Source organism: Nyctereutes procyonoides, unplaced genomic scaffold (assembly GCF_905146905.1).
Source record: "Nyctereutes procyonoides isolate TBG_1078 unplaced genomic scaffold, NYPRO_anot_genome, whole genome shotgun sequence".
NCBI lineage: Eukaryota > Metazoa > Chordata > Mammalia > Carnivora > Canidae > Nyctereutes > Nyctereutes procyonoides.
Window position 1 is genome coordinate 20,317,509 of NW_026575125.1, and position 22,923 is coordinate 20,340,431.

Consider the following 22,923-nt stretch of genomic DNA (forward strand, 5'->3'; position numbering starts at 1 on the left):
AAATCAGTAGTGTTTGAACTCATTTCTTTAAGAAGAAAGTAGATACTGTTCCTGAGTTTTCTAAGAAGTCTATGTAAACTGTTAAACAACACAGGCAGGTTCTCAGTTTTTAAGGAATTAAAATGGAATTATTTGAACACAGCTTTTACTGATCACAGAAAGTATGGGACATAAAAATTTGCATTTTGCCTCTGCGACTGTGAGGTATGAGCTGCAAATTAAAAAGACATCATATGAACCTTGCATCAATTAGGATGAAATAAAGTTTATTCCAGCAATCTGCTTAGCAGCTTTGTTAATGTCAAGGCTAATGAATGCTGCTGATGAATACATTCCTGGAGAAGAAAGGACCCCAATCGGAGGTAAGCTCATGATGCCTTCAATTAGAGACCAGAAAAAGAAAGGGCAAAGAAATTCTGTGCATATGAAGATAAATCCTCTAATTTGCGTTTGTTATAATGTTATTGGCTGCCGTCTTTTTCTGACTAGGGTCATAATATTTATGGATTTGAACTGGAAGTGCTCCTGCAGAGAATTAATGTATGCAAAGTTCCTCACTGGTCCAAAATAGGTCGACTGAAGCGATCCAACATGCCGAAGCTTGGGGTAATAATAGTTTTCAAAATCTTACTTCTTGACTTGGCTTTTTTATATGGAGTAGCTACCTGGGAACACACTGCTTCTTTGACTAAGAATTGTTTGTCTTGTGATAGGACATTTTAACTTTGACACTAACATCTTTTCCTTTGAATGCAGTATTTTATTGGTAGAAGCCACTAGTAGTTTTTAAAATCAGCTGTTAGAATGTACTTATTACCTCTACTTGGGCATTATCGAAGCTATAGTAGCCCTTAGAGCAGTGTTACAGGGTTCAGAGATTGGTGAGTGTTACCATTCAGGATGGGGAGGGGAAGGAAGAGTGGGAGGGAGCTGATGTAGAATGTGTAAGAAGGCCACGGGCATTAGTAGCCCTGTCACAACAACTCCCAATTTCATGTACATACTTCTTGCAGGGGTAACAGAACTTGTTCAAGGTTGCAAGGCTAGTATGGGAAGAACTGAGGTTTTGAACCAGGCCTGTCTTGACTCTTAAAGCCTATGTATTTTTTGTTCTACCTGCTTGTTTCACTTAAAGAGGTTTTGGTGGTTTTTGAATGAAGCCACAATCATTTCCTAAGCCTGAGAGTGCTCATTGCTTGAAATCTTACTTTACTTAAAGCTTAGAAGTCAAATGAGCATGTCACCTCATCAGAGAACTTAGGAATCTATACCTTTTGTAATATTCTCCAGTGGATTCTGCTGTTGCAGATTGGAGTTGGAGCTAGTGCTCTTGCTTCTTTTCCTATTCTTATCTTTAAGGTGAAAAAGTTATTAACCCTCATCCCAGCATTTGATTTACTAACTCCTTATCCTTTACAGTTTTCTTTATATGGCATCTTCCAAGTGAGGTCTACTGTGACTACCCTATTTAAGATACAGCCCCCCTAAATTCCCATTTTCCTTACCTGTTCTACTTTTTCTCTTTTCTATAAATTTATTAATCCCTAAAACTATGTAGTATCTTGCTTTTGATACCTATTTTTTGTTGTGTATTTCAGATGGAGATAGGAATCTTTTCTGTTGTGCTCATTGCTATCTTCCAGGTGCCTAGAACAGTGTCAGCCTCTTAGCAGATGTTCAGAAACATTTGAGTGGTGGCTGACTGGGTGAATGGGAGATTGAGAGTTTTCTCATTGTAATTCTGAGCTAGCTTCAAATGAGTTAGAACAGAATGTTCTCAGTGTGTGCTCATCCATGGGATTTGCTTTTTGTCCTCCCCATGTAGGGCAGGAGTGGATTTGGTGAAAGAAATGCTACCTGTGGCCGAATGATCTGTGATGTGGAAATTTCAGCAAAGGAATTGATTCGTTGTAAAAGCTACCATTTGTCTGAACTTGTTCAACAGATTCTGAGAACTGAGAGGGTTGTAATCCCAATGGAAAATGTACGAAATATGTACAGGTATGATCCTGGATGCTTTGGAATTTGTCTGTCTTGAAATGAGCAACAGCAAGAGACCAGCATCACCATCAGGCTGGAGGAACAACGGGAGTGTGTGGTATTCTGGAGGGGAACTGCTTTCATGTCAGAACCAGCATCTCTGTTACATTAATAACTTAAATTATTTTGCCTCTTGAATTATTTTATCAGTGTTTCTTCATCTCCATCACTCATCCCAGCCTCATCTAGATGTTTCCTAAGAGCAGTTTGGAAATTGATGTGATATTGAGGTTTCTACCCTAAATTCATTAATTCAGGAGATAGGTTACTCTTTTGGAAATAGAAAAACTGAGAAATCTTTAAGTTATGTAGAGATATTACTTGATTATTTCTTGTTTCCATTTTTATTGGAGCAAAATTGACAAATAGAAATTGTATATATTTAAGGTATACAAACTGATGTTTGATAAATGTACACATTATAAAATAAACACCACAAGCTGATTAACATATCCATCACCTCACATGGTTACTAATTTTTTTAGTGGTTACAATACTCTGGATTTACCCTCTCAGCAAATTTCAAGTATATAATATTGTTAACTGTAGTCGTATTGCTATATATTAGATCTCTTGAACTTACTCATTTTGTACAACTGAACCTTTGTGCTTGATTATTTTCTAAACAGTTTTTTCTACTCCTCTTGCCGCTTCTCATTTTTTTCCTGCCTGTTCCTCCCCAGTCCTTGGAGCGCTTCTCTTTCTGACGATGTTCTCTAGGTGATCTCATCGAGTCTCAGGAATTTTAATACCATGTAGGTGCTGATGCTTCCTGCTTGGGTGTCCTCCGCTTAGATCTCTCCCTTGAATGCCAGACTCCTGTATCCACCTGCCTGTTTTACTTGATGTCCGATATGAACCTCCAGCCTTATTCAGAAACTCAGCTCCTTGAGTGACAGAAGTTCTCCTTGAGTGACATCTCTTTTTTTTCTAGTACTCCTGGAAACCTCCAAAGACGTGTTTGGCCCAAAACCTTTGAGGTTTCCATGATTCCTCTTTCTGATAGATATCCCATGTTTGAGCCATCACAGAATCCTGTCAGCTTTATCTTTAAAATATGTCTAGGTCTGACTACTTCTTTTCCCTTCCATTGAACCCATTCTGGTCCAAGCAACCCTCTTTTTCCCCTTAGATTAATTAGTCCTATATCAGCCTCTTTGTTGGTCTCTTTGCTTTTGCCCTTGACTCCTTGCTCTCTGTTTTCAACCCAAGAACCAGGGTTATCTTCCTAAAGTTAAGTCAGATACTGTACTCTGCTCAAAATGTTCCAGTGACTGTTTCATTTAGAGTAAAAATCAGTTCTTACTGTGACTTACAAGGTCCTATATAGTGTGTCACTCTACCTTGAACTCTGTCCTTCTGTACTCTACATCATTCTTTGTTTCAGCCACTGGTCTCCTTCCTGGTCCTGGAAGTGCCAAATTTGTGCTCAGCTCAGAGCCTTTGAATGTGCTGTTCTCCTTGCCTGGATGCTCTTCCCTCAGATATTCATTCACAAAGATGGCCTCCTTACCTCTTCTGGTTCTTTATTCTAAAGGAACTCTTTCCTAGTTCCGTAACTAAAATTTCAGTCTCTGCTCCTGACATTTAGTGTTTCCTTTGCTTCTTCATTTTTTTCCGCTTAACACTGAGCATTATATAACCTACTATATATGTATATATGTGTATACACACACACACACACACACACACACACGCACACACACACATATATGTATGTATTTTAATTTATACTTTGTCTCCCCCATGAGGACATAAGCCCCATGAGGACAGGTATTTTTCTCATTTGGTTACAGTCAGAATTTAGAACTATGCCTAGCACATTGTCAGCATATAATACATACTTAATTAGATGGAACAAATAAAAGGGCTTAGGTAGTTTCAGGTTGTAGTTAACACATAATTTTACTTTGTATTTATGGGATTTTTGTATGTGTGTGTGTGTTTTGGAGAAGGGCATTGGGATTAATGACATGAATGAATTCGTGGTTTCAAACCAACCATTTTAAATTGTTTCTAAAGCCAAAGTGCTGTTGCTCTGAAGTTACTCATAACAAAAATTTTTTGTAATATTTTGTGATGTTCTGATTATAGTCATTGTTTCTTTTAATTACTTGATTCTGTTTCATTCTTACTTTTCTGTACAGTGAATCTTCTCATCTGCTGTACCTGTTGGAACACACCTGGAAAGATGCCAGGTTCATTTTGCAGATCATGTGTGAGCTAAATGTTCTTCCATTAGCATTGCAGATCACTAACATCGCTGGGAACATTATGGTAAATTTAACTTAGAAAGGGGGAAAAAGCATTTCCTGTTGGATTCAGTGTTTGCTTGGGGTAGTTGTTATATGATAATGAGTCTAAATGCATGCTTATAAAATGAGTAACTTGTATTCTGGAAGCTGGGCTTCTTTTGTGAAATGAACTGGCTGCGAGAAGGGGAGGAAAGCCAGGTGCAGTATGTTGAAATTTTGGGTGAACATAAGGATCATCTCTAACATCTGGATGTGTCTGATGTGTGGAATGGTCTCTTTGGGAGTAAAGAAATAGCCCAAGTGGTGTCAGTATTTTAAGCTTTCTTTGTCTCTTTTTAACTATACTGCTCAAAGGAAATGTTAGAATGAATTTTGTACCTTCTTATTTTTAAAGCAGCCCTTATTAGGAAGAATGATTGTGGAGGAGGTGCTATAATTAAATTTACTGTCTCAAAGTTGCTTTTGTTTGTTACAGTTTTGAGTTCATATTTAAAAAAGAAATTCTATTTACTAGTCTAGGACGCTGATGGGTGGACGATCTGAGCGTAATGAGTTCTTGTTACTTCATGCGTTTTATGAAAACAACTATATTGTGCCCGACAAGCAGATTTTCAGAAAGCCTCAGCAAAAACTGGTGGGTCCAAACTTGGATAGTGTTTTGCCTTTTTTTAATCCCCTTTTATTACCTAGATAGCTTTTTTTGCTATGATTATTTCTGCTTCTAAAATAATTAACCTCCTGTATACTGTAGAAAGCATGTCAGATTTAGTCTGTTGTGTTTTTGTGGTGATTTCCTTCTTCACGTTTTTCTGTGTGGATGAAAGTTATTTGTGAAATAGGAAATTCTTTGAGGGTAGCATTAAGTTTCTCTGATGGGTGAGCATACAAGGAAAATGTTTTGCGATCTTAGCTGTATCCAAAGTTAGATACCAATTAAACCTTTACTTTCCTTAAATGCATGAGCCTTTATTTTTTGTTGCTTTATGGCATTTTTGTATGCTAGAAGGATCAGGTCACCACAATCAGTTTTCTAAAGTGGCCTCCATGACATTGGAACTAAAACTTAGTTACCAGTTTGTCCTCACTGATAGCAGTTGACTCAAAGGGGAAATTTAATGTTAAGACGATTCAAGTTTTTGTATTTGTTTTATGTACATTATCAAAATTGGTATAGGGAATGTTAACTTACAGGAGCTTGACTTCTGAGGTATTGAATATTGGTTATTAATAAACTACTTGGGAATGAATTTTAAGTATATGGACACACTTTAGGGTCTCCAAATTAATGAGGATAATGATCCTATCTGTATGAAATCTTTAATATTGCTACATCATGATTGTTAGAGTAATGAATTTAGGAGGACTCTTTTACTGTCTCAGATTTTACATCATATGAAGCATTGTATCTTTAGTATCCATTGATTTAAAAAATAAAAGGTTTTGTGAATTCAGAAATATTCTATTTTTTTAAACGATTTTATTTATTTATTCATGAGGGACACAGAGAGAGAGAGAGAGAGAGAGAGAGAGAGGCAGAGACACAGGCAGAGGGAGAAGCAGTCTACATGTAGGGAACCTGCCGTGGGACTTGATCCCGGGTCTCCAGGATCACACCCCGAGCCGAAGGTGGCGCTAAACTGCTGAGCCACCCAGGCTGCCCTGAATTCAGAAATATTCTAAAGTAGAATTTGCGTATTTATTAACTCCGGGATATAGTGTTTTGGCAACTCCCATGCTTGGCATTCATTTGGGTTTGTGAACATATTACAGTAACTGTCATTCCCCCTAGGTAACTAAAAGCAAATAATGTTTGTTAGAATTGTGTACTGCAGCTGGAAAAGGGAGAGTCATAATACTTTTAATAAGTTAATCAGTTGCTGGCTGGTGAAGTTCTCTTTCCCTTTGATATTAGGGAGATGAAGATGAAGAACTTGATGGAGATGCCAATAAATACAAGAAAGGACGTAAGAAAGCCGCTTATGCTGGAGGCTTGGTATTGGACCCTAAAGCTGGTAAGGCTGCGCAGCAGGTGGGTTTGTCCCTGGTGTTATGGAATTTTTTTCATGCAGAGCTAGGCTTGAGAAACTGCAAGACCTGAAATTGTATTTGTAGGTTAGAAATAGGTCTTTTAATGACCTTATTTTTGTCTTCTGTTGATGTGAAAATCTTGTTAGCCAGTCACCTGACATGAATCAATATGAATCTTTTTTAACTTTTTTGCTGTGTTCCAAAAAAGCTTTGTTTGTGGACATTGACATTTAAATTCTGTGTGATTTTCATGTATCATGAGATACTTTCTTTAAAAAATTTTTTTCATTTAAAGATGAAAACACTATTCTTGGCTCATGAGTGGTACAAAAAGGCGGGGGGGGGCACGCTGAATTTGGTCTGCGCATAGTTTGCCAACCCCTAGTCCAGTATATAGCTATTTGTCTTGTGGTAGAAGCACCTCTTTCTCCTCCCATCTACTCTAGAGAGTGGGCTCTGCCTCTGCCTGACTGCCTGGACCAGTTCGTTTGGACAGCAGAGTTCAAGAAAGTACAGACAGTAACCACCAAATTGAACTTTAATAGCAGAGTAACTACTCCCTCTTGTTGTTAATGGCAAATAAGATGTTCTGTGGTACACAGAGCTGGAAGGGATCTTTTTTTTTTCTCAAACTTATTAACTTTTAATTTTTAAGTGTACAGTTAAAGTAGTGTTAAGTATATTTACACTGTTGTACAGGAATATGAATTTTATGAAGTAATTTGAACTCTGAGTAGGAGACCTCTTTGACAAAAGTGATTTATTATTAGTTGTATTGAAACAGATCAGTAGTCCTTTGGTGTTAGATAGAGCTGGGCTTAAATTCTGCCTGTGTGATCTTGGGCTTCCTCTTGAACCTTAGTAAGCCTCACATTCCTCTTCTGTAAAATGGAGATAAGAATAATACCTACTCTTGAAATTAATATAGCACTGTATGTTAACTACACTAGAATTTAAAAAAAAAGAATAATATCTACCACACAGAGACTTAAGGAACAAAGTGATTGTTTAGTATAGTGCTCGACACAGAGTATGCTATCAACATATGTTTGCGGCTGTTTTTTTTTCTTAATAGTGGACATTTATTTTTGTTCAGTTTCTTCTTAAGGTGAAGATACTCTTTGTAAATGTCCTAGAGAAACATAGTAGCTTTCTGTTCACTCTTTGCAAGTAAAAAGGGTGAATCGTTCCACTGCTGACACACATCTCTTGTCTGATTTAATACCATTTGTGTACAGGTAAGTGGGCTTCCCGTTTTATTCTTAGGAAGTATGATGATGAAAAAATACCTAACTACTCACAGGTATGGATCACAAACATTTTGGGGGTGAAGGTGGCAGGGTAGGTGGGAGGGAATACTTGCCTGAAGGAGAATTTTACATTTTTTTGAGATGGATATGACACCTATCTGAAGTAATTGATAGGAGAAGGTGTTTGCCCATCATAATGGTGTTCTTGGGGACTGCTGCAGAAAGGATTGTTCGTTGTAGTTGGTTTCAAGGTGAGACATGTTCTCTTCTTGCCTGTTCTTTTGTGACTTCAGTTTTTACTCTAATACAAGTCATTTTTATAGAGTGATAGTAGATGACTTTTTTCCTTTGATAGAACTCGCTGCTTTGAATAGTACATTGTTTCTAATACACTTTGTTGTATAGTACTTCTGATGTTATGTTTTGACCAGTCTGCTTTTTTCTTTAGCCCTCCTCCCCCTTTTTTTTCCCCTTACTTGTATCTGCTTTTTTAAAAATGAATTTCTGTTTTTTTTAATGACTTTTTGTAATATGGCTTTTTTGTTGCAGGTTTTTATGATAAGTTTGTTTTGCTCCTGGACTTCAACAGTCTGTATCCTTCCATCATTCAGGAATTCAACATTTGTTTTACAACAGTGCAAAGAGTTGCTTCAGAGACACAGAAAGTTACGGAGGTTTGTATTCAACCGAGGGCTCTTTAAATTGAGATTAAAAGCAATGCTTAAAGAAGGAAGAGAACCAGAGGGGGTTAGCATTCTAGTTTTTCCTGTTAAGGATACAATTTTTCCTTTCTTAGTGGTCAAAAAAGGTAGAGGGTTGAGTACATGGAAACTCACAGTGGTTCCATTCATTATTTAACAACTTTATTGAGATATAATTCACATAAATTTCATCCATTTAAAATATACAATTTAATGCCTTTTAGCGCATTTACTGAGTTTGCAACCTTCACCACAATTTGATGGCATTTTCATTACTCTTCAAAGAAACCCCCTACATTGTAGCTGTTCCATCCCTCCATTCCTCCCAGACCTCAGCAACTACTAATTTTTCTGCCTCTATAGATTTGTGTATTTTGGACATTTCTTGTTTTTTTTTAAAGATTTTATTTATTCATTCATGAGAGACATGGGGGGGGAGAGAGAGAGAGATTGAGAGAGAGAGAGAGAGAGGCAGAGACACAGGCAGAGGGAGAAACAGGTTCCATGCAGGGAGCCTGATGTGGGACTCGATCTGGGGTCTCCAGGATCAGGCCCTGGGCTGAAGGCGGTGCTAAACCGCTGAGCCACCTGGGCTGCCCTGTTCATCTGTTTTGTTTCTTAAATTCCACATATGAATGAAAACATGTATTATTTGTCTTTCTCTGACTGGCTGACTTCCCTGAGCATAATATACTCAAGCTCCATCCATGTTGTTGCAAATCGCAAGATTTCATTCTTTTGATGGTTGAATAATATTCCATTCTCTGTGCGTGTGCATGTGTATGTGTGTGTAGGTGTTTGCGTGTGTAGATACACACACCATTTCCTCTTTATTCATCAGTCAGTGGACATTTGGGCTCTTTCCATAGTTCGGCTGTTGTTGATAATGCTTCTGTAGACATCAGGGTATGTATGCCCCTTTGAATTTGTGTATCACTGGGTACGTCTATTTTCTCTCGTGCACTTTTGATAGGTAACTACCGCGACGGTTTGAGAGAGATCGGCACTCAGTAACTCGCTAGATAGCCAGATACATGCCTGTTCACAAGATTCTCGCATCTGTGTCTGTTGTCGCAAGTATTCGTCCACTTCATGTGTCTCGCTGAATTTAGTGCTGATAATATTCCATTCTGTGTGATATGCGCTGCTATCACATATCGTTTGTCTTATCGTTTGCGGAAGTCATGTCTTGTTTATCTCTAATGAACACATGAAAGGTCCTGTGATTTGGTAGGGATTGTAGCTGGCGTCCTCTGTAGTAGTGATTGATGTAGTAGGGCGCGAGGATGAAGTAGCTACTCTCGCACTCACTCGTAATGTCGTGTGGTATTCGTCAGAGACATCACATGAAGAGGATAATAGGTTCCTTTCCAACTGTGTGAATTAGGTTTTTCTATCGCTGTCGTGCATGTGAAGGTGTTGTTATAGTAGTTGTACGTCAAGGTGCTCATCAATTTGTGAATACTTTTGTGTTGAGTGTTATAAATTTATTCCTGGAAGTATTTATTCTCTCTTGATAGGCTTTTGGTGAGGTCTCTATCACTCTGATGTTGGATGTCAGGTGAAGATCACATAACTGCTCCGCGCTTGCTGGTTGTCTTATTCAATGACTCTAGGATGTGCTTCGCATACTCCACTGCACTCGATGCGTTATATTTACTATCATATACCCCTATACGTCTAATCTATTCTTCGCATGGATCAGGCCACGTGAATGATTATTCTACATCCCATTAGATCCAGCGCCATGTGTATTGCAATAGAGAGGAATTTTTAATTTTTATACTCTGGATGCCTTATATATATATATATTTTTTTTGTCTGTCCCTGGCTAGGATGTTCGAGTACAATGAATGTGAATAGAGATTGCTCGAGAGAGCGTGAGCCTACCGCCTGTGGATGTCTTCTTTTGTCCTTAGGGCACGTCGCAATAGAAGAATCTCTCCCAGAGTTCTTTCATTTTCCACCATAATGGTAGATGAATGTCATGGAGGTTTTCCGTAGGTCGGGTGTTGTAGCAGACCGCGGTGGGAAGTTCGCCATTTTTGTGTTCCCGGTTGTTCTGCCAAGATTTTTGATCACTCAAACTCGCAGGTGCTGGATTTTGTCAGCAGTTTGTTCCTTAATCTATTGAGATAATCATGTACTTTTTTATCCTCTTTAGCTCAGTCTTTAAAATATGGTAGCAATTAATCATGATGATGTGCCAGTGGTGCTGTGAACGTTCTCATCGTGTCTCCTGCGGCGATTAATAAGTGTTGCAACTCTCAGAGAGTTTGTGCCGTTGTAGAATCCTTTTTATATGTTGTTTGTAGAGTTGTCAGGTCTGTTAGTTATGTTGGTTGGCTGTTCTTTGTGCTCTGCTCTTCACTTCTCGGGTCTTGCTTATGTGCTGGCATAGCTTTGATGTTTTGATCCAGAGTGTTATGTCGTTTGGCGGTAGGTTTTTGTATATGTAATAGGAGAATAAGTCGGGTGGCATGCAATACTCTGTGTTAAGCCAGAAATCGAAATTGTGCCATTAAAAAAAAATGAGTGCCTTCAAGGAATGACTTGGCAAGTGATTCTTTCTCTCTTCTGTTTTTTTTTTTAGGAGAATCTATGTGAAGGTATTCATCTTAATTCTGCTTTAGACAATATTTTGTCGAATTCAACTAGTGCAATTATCTGTTACAAAATACTACGTCTATTTTATGCTATACCTATTTCAATTTTTGTGACTAGTTTATACACATCTAAGTTCACATCTTAGTCCCTACAAGAAGTTACGATTTTCCTGTTTCTCTTCGGACATTCTTTCACCAACTCACGCTCGTATTTAATACTCAAATTCACAATAAAAATTTTCAAATTCCTCATAAATAACTTTAAACATACATTACAATCCCACATCATACTGTGCCTTTCACCAACACCCAGTACATCGAACATTCCTTCCCTTCCTCCTACAGTATCCTCTACAGACAAATACCTTGACAAATCAACACATGTTGTAATAGAACCATGCTAGTCCTTATGAATTTTTAAAAAATCATACTTTCCAAACACTGTACATCTCCTACCAGCCCTTCTAAGAGTCGACTTAAAATTCTTCACATAAGCTAGTAACTGATTAACTACATTATACTCTAATTTCTTGTTAGATTTTCAAAATCTAACATAATCTAAACAAATAGTACTCATTAGCCTCATATACCATTTATATTCCTAATTTAACTTAACAAACCTCTTGATATAATAAACAATAGCACTACACTAATCCAATAGATACATTCCCAGTCTACTCTCCCACCCACTCCCAACGTACATACAAACCTTGTCAACCAAGCTTGAACAATAGATTCACTGTGTTATGCTCCAACCAATCTACGAGTTAGTCAACAACCTAATGTACCACTAACTATACATCTTAGAGAAATCTTACCCCAATCCATGAGACAAATTGTGCCCGTATCCACAACCCACATCTGCATAATCACTGTTACTACATTCCTTCCAGTTTACATAATACAACATACATTATATCCTTAACCCCCATTATCACACTATCCCTCTCATCTAAAATTGTTAAAACCTATCAAACTAACATGTCCTTGATATACAAACCACTCTAGCATTAAAACATTTTTGTGTCCCAACCATGTTTCTCGCGCCACACTGACTCTAATAATTGTCTACACTGTCATCAAATTCACCTCATTAGTCTATGAACCATTCTTCCCCATCGTCCACTCCACCCCATGTACCTCCTTGTGTCCACTTGTAATCCAGATTCTCTTCAGGAGACACACTCAGAGAAGATCATCTATTACCATCCACACACAACATGTATAATCACACATCCTCACCCCCCCACGTGAGCCCCACCGTGTGAACAGCCCCATCTCAAATCACAAAACAAAACTCTCCAAATAATTCATATCAGTCTCCCATTTTCGTCTTTTCCTCTTCTCTTCACAACTTACTGTCCTGTACCCTCTCGATTTACTCACACCACAATTTTCATCTCACCCTCTCGTCATCAGCTCTGACTACAATCAGAGTCATGTCCCACCTTCTGATACCTCCGCATATCCATGTCACTAGCTCTGACGAGTCTAATATGTAGAAACTCAGTCAACAAACAAGTAGAACAAACTGGCACTAACACCAAACAAAACAACCACATGTTGTGCATCTCCCACATATGTGTCTTGTTTAGTCTTGTTCTCTTCTGTTGTTTACTCTCTGTGTCTTCCCCCTTCACACCACATTTTCACATCATTGTATTGCCATACTCGTACACCCCATCTAATATAGTTAGATTATACACGCCTACCCCCATCTAGACTATCCTACTATGTCTCCAACGTATGTGAAAATATACAACTCAGCACTCCTACCCCTCTCCCCCTCGTACTCCCTCGTGATCTATAGTTCATACCCGAGAAAAATGTGATTCCCATCTTCCACTCTCCAGAGAGAGAATATTGGTTCTCCCCATTTTGTGATGATGTCAAACTTGTCTCTCCCTGTATGTGTCCTTAGAATGTAAATTGCACACATTTTCTTGTACACCTGTAAGACACAAGTCTCCCTCTGACACCTCTCTCCCCCCCCATCCCGCAAATATAAAACTGCTTACCAAGTGACTCTCTAATTGTGTCCTTTGTGCCCAAAAATCGATCATACCTAGTTGTTAATAGCAGTCATGTGTTACCTCTCATTGACTTCGTGCCGTACACAGACCTGTCTCCTCCGTGCACTATGAGACTGCAGATACACTATGAGTATTACCTGTGTTCCCCAAATCATCCTGTTGATCCTCCCCCTCCCAAAAACTGTATGATAGTTCTCACCATCTCTTACACCTGTGTTTTCATCTAGAGACAGAGACTACATTTGCATTACATATACAGATATCACTGTGCCCATAACTATACACCTCATGGCATCTACTACTCACAATCCACTCACTCCCGCATATATACCTCGAGACCATCCTAAAAGAACATTAACATTGTCAAAAGTCCAAATACACAGAATATACACTGCACGGAGAGTGCGCAATGCTAGATCCAGATGCTCTACTCAGCTTTGTCCCAACGCACGTTGTCCAAGTTCGCAAGAGATAGTCTGAGTAGTGTCTCGCTTCCGTCATGTGTAGAGTGTATCCGCACTTCCTTAGATAGTGTCACACCAAGCTGTTCTCGCACTATACAGTCACTTGAAATCCTCCACTAGAACACATAGAATTCATATATTGTCACTGAGTTAATGTCCAAATAATAGATACCATTTATCATCTTTATCCGATGTGCCCTCAATTGTGTATCATAGTAATCCTCCTACTACTATAGAAACAACACTCATAAGACCCAAATACGCCTGTCCCACAAAAGTTGTCCATACACTAAATTGTCTCATAAAAACCTATGGTCCTAACATAATCGTAGAGTGTCCTCAGTTGTCCACAAACATCAATGACAACTGATGCACACAGCTTCTAACCTTCAGCTCCCTACTGAGTATAGTCCAGAAATACACCCACCTTCCTAATACCTCTCTTCGCACAACAACCCTACTTGTTGACTTCGCCTTGCGATGTTGTGTCGCCATTCCACTTTTAAGAATGCTCGTAGTACTAGAGAATTCTCAATGTCTCCTGTCACCGCTAATATCATCACCGTCTCTCTGACATCGTGTGCAATGTGTGACCCTCTCGTATCTACTATTCGTAAGTTATCGAATCTCCTATAACTACCTAATAAGTAGACTCACTACGTCTACTGTCCTATATGATCCTTCAAGTCACCTCTCTTCCACACGCTTGTGACAGATACCTCTCTACCAACTCTATCAAGCACACACTCACCTCTGCCATAGTCCTCACCTATCCTACCGACATTACTTATAGTGACTTATACTCTGTCGAGTGTCTCCTCACTCCCTATATATGTGTACTCATCCCTCTTGACTCTCAACTCATGTACTACGTTGCACATCCACTTCCTCCTGTCTAAAGTAGATACTCCTCGCTACCTTAATCCAACCTGTGTGCTCCTCATCCTCATAACCACTCCACTGTGTCATATATCTCATTGTAGATTAATGTATCCATCAAAAGTGAGTCGTAAGATCGTACTCTGTGCTACACCTAAATCTCTTCCAGAACTCTACACCAATCGTATATTATCCTCCACATGATGTTTCAATTTCATATCACTTGTGTGTGTGGTGTGTGTGAAAGCCCCGTGCTCTGTGCTCTGCTTCCCTCGTGCCCGATAGATCCCTCAAGATTATGTGTTGCGAGATTCGTCTAGCACTACACTAGTAACTACAAGATGTACCCCTAGATCACTTATTGCTTCAATTCACTTGATATAGTGTCCCTCATACATGTATAGTCACCACTCCTACTCGCCTATCTAGAAATAACAGACGTAGCGCCTCTCTCTCAACTCCTTAGTGTCTACCAATGATCTACAAGTCACACATGTGTGTCCTCTCCTTGGCACGTTGCTCCACAACATAACTGATTACTGCTGTTCATTCTATGTTCGATACATAGACTCACCACGCTAACACACTGTCACAGACCTCTCACCTACGCGACACCCTCACAATCTTCCCACCATGATCCTATTCCCTACTAGTCTGCTCAACCATATCCTCAATCATGCACACTCGTACCTGTAATGTTGCTATATGTGTGTTCATGTCGTGCAGTTGCAATGAGCAGAAAGAAACTAAATATGTCTCCTCCACGATGAACTTGTTGTTTACATCCAGAGTGCTTCTCCCTATGTTGTGTTTCTGACATCTATTGTGTTTGTCCCCACTTGTGTGTATATCTGTCCTAGTACTTTACTGTTTGACTCCACAACTCTGTTCACCTCTTTCCCCCCATGTGATTGTACCCACCCGTCCCGTGTGTTCCATATCATCCAATCATCGATAGATCATTCTGGTATATACTGCAATAATCTAAGAGATCTCAACTAGATTGTGCCTCTCTCATCATACTAAACTCAAGATACTCGGACGCTCGCCTAAGCAATCTCCTATCTTTAAGACTAATCTAAACCACAATTCCGCTTTCCCTAAACATGTTCGCTTCGATTTCCCTTACAACCTTTCCGTACCTCATTAAGTCTGTTGGTCTCATGTCTCTGTCTTATACCAACTCCCGAGCGTACAGATCATCAAACAATGAATGTGTGTTCTCACCCATAATGAACTGTACACATATAGATGTGTACTGAAGACACTATCCACACAGAGACCCTTACGACTCGTGCCTCTACCCACTATAATAATTGTATCCAAGAGACCATATGTCTATAGTGTAGATACTTTGAAACATGGAATAGTAGAGATAACTAACTCTCACACTCCCGCACTCAACTACTCACCACCTAGTCTTCATCCAAAACTCCAACACCTCTACAAAGTATCCACCCCAGCACAATACTTACCATCGACCTCCTCAAAGTATGTCAGTTAACTTCGTGTTAAGTTGTTTCTAGAATCTATATATCACTAGATCTATCATCGTCCCGCTCCATGAGTGCTCATCGCTTAAAATAAATACAAAGAACTAGTTAGACCTCCACCAACCTGTAAAAATCAGGATACTATATGTCTGAGCACACCTCTAGAACACTCCAACCCCCTCTATTCCCATGTCTCTAGTATCTCATAGATTGATCACCAATCTGTATTCCCTCTAGTCGTACTCCATTGTATGTCCGCTACACCAACTCCACAGATCCAGATCAACTATCAGACCTACATCGCGTATGTGTGCTCCTAAGTCCAGTTCCACTCACCTACATCCAGCACCCTCATGTGTCAGTTGTCTGCGTGGAGTCTGTGAAATGAGAGAATACTTTTGTCCACTCTCCTGCCACCTTCACCCATCCCGTGTATCCTCTGAATATATGAGAGATGTGAATCAAGAACTCCTAAAAGTTCTTCATCCTCTGAGAAGACTCTATTACAAGTATATAAAGATAATGATATATGTTCATGTGATCATAACCGACGGCCATGTATCACTGCTTTCATTGTTGTGAGTATCTTAGTTGCTCTGCAGTTCATTCATATCTAACATACGGTGTATTGTTGTCAAATCAATACACACGTCACTATACCTGTGCGTGACTCTACGTGATTGAGTCTCCCGCCAAAACATACTCGCTCACCCTCGACACTCAATCACTGACACTATAGAGTCGAATTCGTTCGTCTATCTACTATAGATAGTAACGTGCCCCGTAAATGTCTAGACTCATATCCTATCCCCTAGTACCATACTCGTTTATCCTCTACAACGTATGTTCATTCTCAGCACGCCTATGTCTGCTTACCTGCCTCTGTCACCACCTCAAGTGGCTTTGCTACACACGCACCTCCCCAGGTGCAGGGTGCAATACCTCGTGCTGCATAAGGTGAATTATCTCGTGTGTCTGTGATGACACTTGTGTCCTCGCAGTATGACAGTATCTGTTGATTGGACCCTCTGCACTCGCATTACTCCTGTACCCTCGCTGCTCAGCGCGACCTATCACAAGCCGTCCCCTGCCCCACTAGCTAAAATAACCCACCACCGTGTTGAATAAAACGGAATACTCTCCACACAACTCAAAACACACCCTACTGCCCTGGTGTCTGATGTCCCTTATTAAATATCCCTCTCACCTCTATCTACTGTGAGTGAATGCCTAGACCTCTTTCTATCCAACTAGTCGTCAGATATCTAGATCAGTTATTCTCACACGCACAAAACATATTCCTCACAGTCTAGTCTTGTATTTATGACTCTTGTGTCCTGCACAGAGCATCCCAATCCCAGACATAATGTGGTCAATCACCTCTGCATCTAGTGCTCGAGCCACACATGTTTCTAGAGTCACGCTCAATGTCGTATCTAGTTCGTCTCCATCCTGTGTGACCCACCATAGCCAGTCTCTTTGTCTAGTGCGATGCTCAAGTGTGTGATAGACCGCTCTCAAACAGTCAGAGCAGATCTGAGCATTGTGTTGATAGTCGTTGTGTCTCTATCAACACGACGTGCACACCTCGACTCTCTCTCTGGATCATGTCACAGAGATCGTGCTCGTGTGTACATGTATGTGCCTACTGCTGTATAATGTATCGTAAGTAGGAATCTCATTGCTCGCTCATGTCTTTATGCTCATCTATTGAGACTTATACAGTCCTTCAGATGTCAGAATGGCTGTGTGTGTACTCTGCTCGCCACGTCCCATAGTGCAACAGCATGACTCGTGCCAAAGAGACCCGCATGATAAGTGCGTCACCTCTACACTAGCGTAGCAAAGATCACATGAGCAATTGTGTTACTTTGTCATACCGCTCTGTAACGAGTGCCGTGAAGGTCTGTCACCCACTCAGCGTTATAATATCTCGTCTTCCTACACCTGTTTGCCGCACCGAGCAGCAGAGGTATCTCAAGAGAGCACTGCTCTTAGGCTGTCCAGTAACCCTCCTACCTAACTCTCCGGTCAGTTCCTCACGTTATTTGTACGTCTCGTCACATCCTTGTCGAAGTGCACCCTGTGCTTCTGCCTGTCCTTTTGATAGAACAAAATGCAACTCTGCGTACAGCACCCTACAGAGGCATTTATAACCTAATTGAGTCATCTTTTATATAGCTGACATGTCTTGAGCTCCATCCCATCTCTCACGTTTGATTTACTGAACCACTTCAGACTGCTGGCTACGAGCATGATTATGTGCGTTGTTCTGAATCGCTTGACGTGTTGACCTCAGGTAAGTTCGCATTCTTCGTGTAAGCAGCACGTATACGTCGCTGGTTTCGAGCCACTGACGTCTATTCGGTCTTTGTCTTCAGCATGTCTATGAGGAGCGTAGGGGTGTATTTTAGTTTGGTGTGTCTCGAGATTGTGTAAGGTGCCTGTAAGTAAGGGGTACATTTGGGTTGGAAGGGGAGGGAAGCGCTCAGCATGACTAAGACCGATGTACATGCTCTATCCGCGCGGCAATCGCGAGAAAGAGTGGTCAGTCTAAAGAGAAGATTGCCGCGAGCGGTGTAAGCGATGAAGAATGAATCGCGAGGAATGATGATGTGAATGAGTGAGACACTAGATTGTCATGTGGGGGGAGTGGTGAATCGGCGGAGTAGGGTTAGTTTGGGAAAATAAGGGAAAGGTGCTTGGTTGAATGTAGAGTAGACTCAAGATAACTCTCTAGAAGATCAAAGGGAGCAACTGTGTAGGTGTCTAGCTTAGTGTAGAGTTGAGAGTCGCACTGCTGCGGATAACGCGCTCTAGCTATGCAGCCCGGGGCGCGCGGCGCAGCTGCTTCTGAGATTGATGTGTCGTACAGTGGCTAGTTTGGGTGTGGTCTGCGCAGATCTGAGGTCGCTGTCACGCTTCCGGCAACCTCGGCGAGAAGTGAGGAGCGATGGGAGGAACGTATGTGTCATATGGATAGCCGCATGATCTAAGTCTCGCGTCTGGTGTGCCCAGTAGTGCGTCGGATTTTGTGAGGGGTTGCGAGTTTGGAGGGGTGTAAGTAGTAGTCTGAGAAGGAGGATTGCCTCCTTTTAGTCCTATAGCTGGTTAGCTTATGGAGCCATTTACTAAAATGGAGAGATCTGGGAGAGAGGAATTAGGAATTCTGTTTTGGCTTCGAGATTTGTAATAGATCTCTAGGCATGTAAAGTAGGCAGTTGGATGTAGACGTCCACAATTCCAGGAATAGATGAGGAGGGGAGTTATGGATTGAGAGTTATTGGCTTTAGAAAGATGAGCCAGATACCAAACAGATTTGAGATACTTCACTTTGTAAACACTATAAGCTTCACCTGCTTGAGCCCCACATGTGTGGGTTTTTCTTAATTTGTAAAAGAATAGTTATGTTAAATATTAAATTCCATTTCATTCCACTAAATATTGATTCCCATCAGTGGATTTGAGACTACTCAGTCTTAAGGAGGTAGTTCATGGTTATGGATAGAATGTTCATTTTGAGATTCTGAAATCAGAATACTCAAGCGTAGGGGTTGACAAAAGTGTGGCCCAATGGCCAAATCTAGGCAGCCATTTATTTTTGTTAATAAAATTTTACTGGATCACAACCACATTTTTTTATGTTTTATCTGGCTGCTTTTGCTTTATAAGAATTGAGTAATCAGGGTCAGGACTTGCATGGCCTGCAAAGCCTAAAATATTTGCCATCTGGCCCTTTTTCAGAAAACATGTTTCTTTTTTTAAAGATTTTATTTATGTATGTATGAGAGATAGAGAGAGACACACACACACAGGCGAAGCAGGCTCCCTATGTGGAGCCCAAAGCAGGACTCGATCCCAGGGCCCTGGGATCATGACCTGAGCCAAAGGCAGGTACTCAACCACTGAGCCACCCAGGTGCCCCAGAAAACATGTTTCTGCCTTAGAGTCTAGACCAACACTGTCCAGTAGACTTTGAGATGGTGAAAATGTTCTCCATCTGCAGTATATAATATAATAGGGCCACTACTATATTATAGTAGGCCACTAGCCCAAGTGGCTAGTGAGCATTTGATATCTGGCTAGTGTTGATTTTGAGTTTTATTTAATTATAATTAAAATAAATTTAACTTTAATTATCCGCATGTGGCTAGTGGCTCCTCTCTTGGTCAGTGGAGATCTAGCTGGCATGAAACAATGTTCAGAGCCACTCTTCTGTTGACAGCTCTATCTCACAGAGATAGAGCTTAGGGTACAGTGAGGAAAGGCAAAATGTGTATTTAACAACAGTGATATATAAGAAGCTTCCAGATGAATTACCTCATTAAAACCCCACAATTCAGTGATATGATTCATAACATTCCCGTTTTGCAGATGCAGAAGCTAAGACTCAAAGAGGTGAAGTATAACAAGTGACTTTTTTGAATTGGAATCCTTATTTTCCTGATTGTAAGGCTTCTACCACAGTAGAGTTGTCTACCCCATCTCATGATGTCTTTCATGACTGTGCTTCTGCTTTATATTCTACTTTTTATTCCCCAAAGGACATCTTTTTCGATACTCATTTGAAGACACAGGCCCTTTTTGCATGGGAAGAAATAGGTATTTTAGGGGCTAGCTGAAGTGAGAGAAGGATGTTTTCAGTTTCTTAGGCTAAGTTTACTTTAAAATTATTTAAATTTTATTTCTGTGTACGTATCCAGTGGCTTCTGATAGAATACCATCTTATTTTTGTATTAGGAAATGCACTCACTATGCCCCAACTGGGTGATAATACATAGGTTGACTATTGAGATTGGATCAAGGTTACTCTTAAGTTTCTCACAAGAGGCAATAGTTGACAATTTACTCCCTTGGAGAGTGCCTCTTGCTGTTGGGAAATCCCTGTTGTTACATTTTCTGCATTGGCTCAGAAATCCACAAGCTTAAAAGGGCACTGTTGATAATGATAAGCCCCAAATTTGTCCAGCGATCTCCCCCACTTCCTTAATCCATTGTACTTTAAGGGCAATATTTTTGTTTAGCTTGATCTTTAATAGGGTGTTTAAACCCAATTTTAATTTTTCTGTTATATAAAATATAGCAGTAACAAATCTTAAACTATAAAAAGAATCCTCTACTCTCTCCACTAAAAAACAGAGTTTCAAAGAAATCTAGAAATAATCATATGTGATTTAAATTCTTGGTTTCTACTTTCCTCCTTGTCTCTTTCCCCTTTGCTCCTTCCCACAAATAAAAAAAATATAACAACTGTGGAAAGTCGGTCTTGAAAGTAATGTGAGGTTAATGAGAAATAATAATTACACAGTTGCTCCCTGGAAATCTTATTCTAGAAGAAGATTCAAAGCCACCTACAGAAATTATTTCCTAAAATAAAACTGATTGTTAAAGTATTGGTGATAATTATTAGCACTGGTGGATAGAAATATTCTCTGTGGTAATCGGTCTTTGGGTTTACTAGCATTTTCCATATATACTATTAGGCCTTTGTGATTTCAAATGTTTCTTGGTTATTAAAAAGGTAGGAGGGGTGAAGTGTAAAATCAGAGTCAGTTGGCTGAGATTTTGGAATACCTTTGTAATTTATCACACTTGTTTTTTTGGTAAGAAGATGGAGTGGGCAAAATAATAGAACAACCTGAAGATCTTAGAAGTTTGCTTGTTAGCTTTTCAAGTTCTTTTTTTTATTTTTTTATTTTTTATTTATTTATGATAGAGAGAGAGAGAGAGAGAGAGAGGCAGAGACACAGGCAGAGGGAGAAGCAGGCTCCATGCACCGGGAGCCCGATGTGGGATTCGATCCCGGGTCTCCAGGATCGCGCCCTGGGCCAAAGGCAGGCGCCAAACCGCTGCGCCACCCAGGGATCCCCAGCTTTTCAAGTTCTTGTAGGGTAAATTAGATTAAGGTTCAAGTGGAAATGAATGAGAAGGAAACCTGATAGCAAGTCATCTGAAAAGATGGTAAAATTTTACATTTGAATATGTCTGGGGAGGCCGTAAGCCCGCCCGCCTCCTTTCTTGTTTTTAAGTCTATTTTGTATGTGCTCAGTTTTGTTGGAATCATGCAGGTTTGGCTCTGGTGACCTAATAATTTCTGTAATCAAATGTATTATGGCTGCTAGAGTACTCAGGGTAATTACTAATTGTACTTTCATAAACAGGTTTATAATAAAAATGCTAATAGTTGTGTCAAATGGACATCAATATTGTCTTTTCCCAGGTGTGATTTTTCACTCTTTAAACTCTTCTGTGATTTTTAATTGCTCGGTGGTAGAGGAATTAGTTAATGGTTAAAGAATTGTATGAGGGACCTCATAGCGTGCAAGTTACTTAAAAAATAAGGAAGTCAGTGTTTCCAGAGAAGTAATATGGAAACTTAGTTTATAGACACTCAAAAGTGCGTCAATATAAGTATCACCTGTATTTGTGTTTGTTCTCTATGTATGGAGAGAGACATAAAAAGTGATACTGGGCAAGTTGATAGTGTTAAGTAGACTTAGGTTGTAAACTACGGAGACAGCCGCGGTTGTCCTCAGTTGTTGTCCTCAGTTGTCGTGACTGGTGTGGTAATTGAAGTGATTGTTCACTAGATGGCGATAGACACCCTGAGATCATTAATCAATTAAGGGTTTTATTCTGTGAACAATAGTGAAGGCCATTTAGTGACACAAATCTGTCCAAATTTTTGACTTTAATGAATTTTGAAACTGTTAAAGGCTAACCCTGGATCAAAGGATTGTAATACTCTATTTAGTGTTTAAAATAATGACGTTTTTTGAACTGTAAGTTTTTATTGATAAGAAGAATCATTGAATGTGTCCTAGCAAGCAGATTCTTCTATCACATAGCTAAATTCATACATCTTGCCATAAGGCTACAATACATGACTCACTTGGCCTCAGTATCAGGCTAAAGAGAATTGAAATGATTTCGATATATAATTTCACCCCTTAGGGTTTTTTGTAAAGGGATTTTAAACTTACTCTTTACTTAAAAGCATACTCCTTGCATAATCCTTAGTGTAATGGTAATATTTGTCCTTATGGAATAATTAGTACTGTACTCTGTTATATCTGTGCTCTTGATAACAACGATTTTTGATCTGGATTTCTGGTTGCATTTTAAAGTGAACGTATGCTCTCATTTCAGTATAGAGCCCATGTGTTGTTAGTTT

The 22,923-nt window shown here is 39.8% G+C and overlaps 1 protein-coding gene and 1 non-coding gene across 2 annotated transcripts in view; both read left to right on the forward strand.

Annotated features, from left to right (window-relative positions):
• Positions 1 to 22,923, forward strand: part of POLA1 (DNA polymerase alpha 1, catalytic subunit) — a 314,044-nt gene that overhangs the window by 41,889 nt on the left and 249,232 nt on the right. The window contains exons 19-29 of the mRNA XM_055337985.1: positions 490 to 606; positions 1,826 to 2,001; positions 4,188 to 4,317; positions 4,810 to 4,929; positions 6,208 to 6,307; positions 8,123 to 8,247; positions 10,253 to 10,368; positions 15,987 to 16,053; positions 17,588 to 17,779; positions 17,988 to 18,048; positions 18,652 to 18,713. Coding sequence (XP_055193960.1) covers positions 490 to 606; positions 1,826 to 2,001; positions 4,188 to 4,317; positions 4,810 to 4,929; positions 6,208 to 6,307; positions 8,123 to 8,247; positions 10,253 to 10,368; positions 15,987 to 16,053; positions 17,588 to 17,779; positions 17,988 to 18,048; positions 18,652 to 18,713 — 1,266 coding nt within the window. The remainder of the gene's footprint in view (positions 1 to 489; positions 607 to 1,825; positions 2,002 to 4,187; positions 4,318 to 4,809; positions 4,930 to 6,207; positions 6,308 to 8,122; positions 8,248 to 10,252; positions 10,369 to 15,986; positions 16,054 to 17,587; positions 17,780 to 17,987; positions 18,049 to 18,651; positions 18,714 to 22,923) is intronic.
• On the forward strand, positions 7,399 to 7,527 carry LOC129518992 (small Cajal body-specific RNA 24). The gene has a single exon (XR_008666312.1). It is a non-coding gene; the product is annotated as a small Cajal body-specific RNA 24 (non-coding RNA).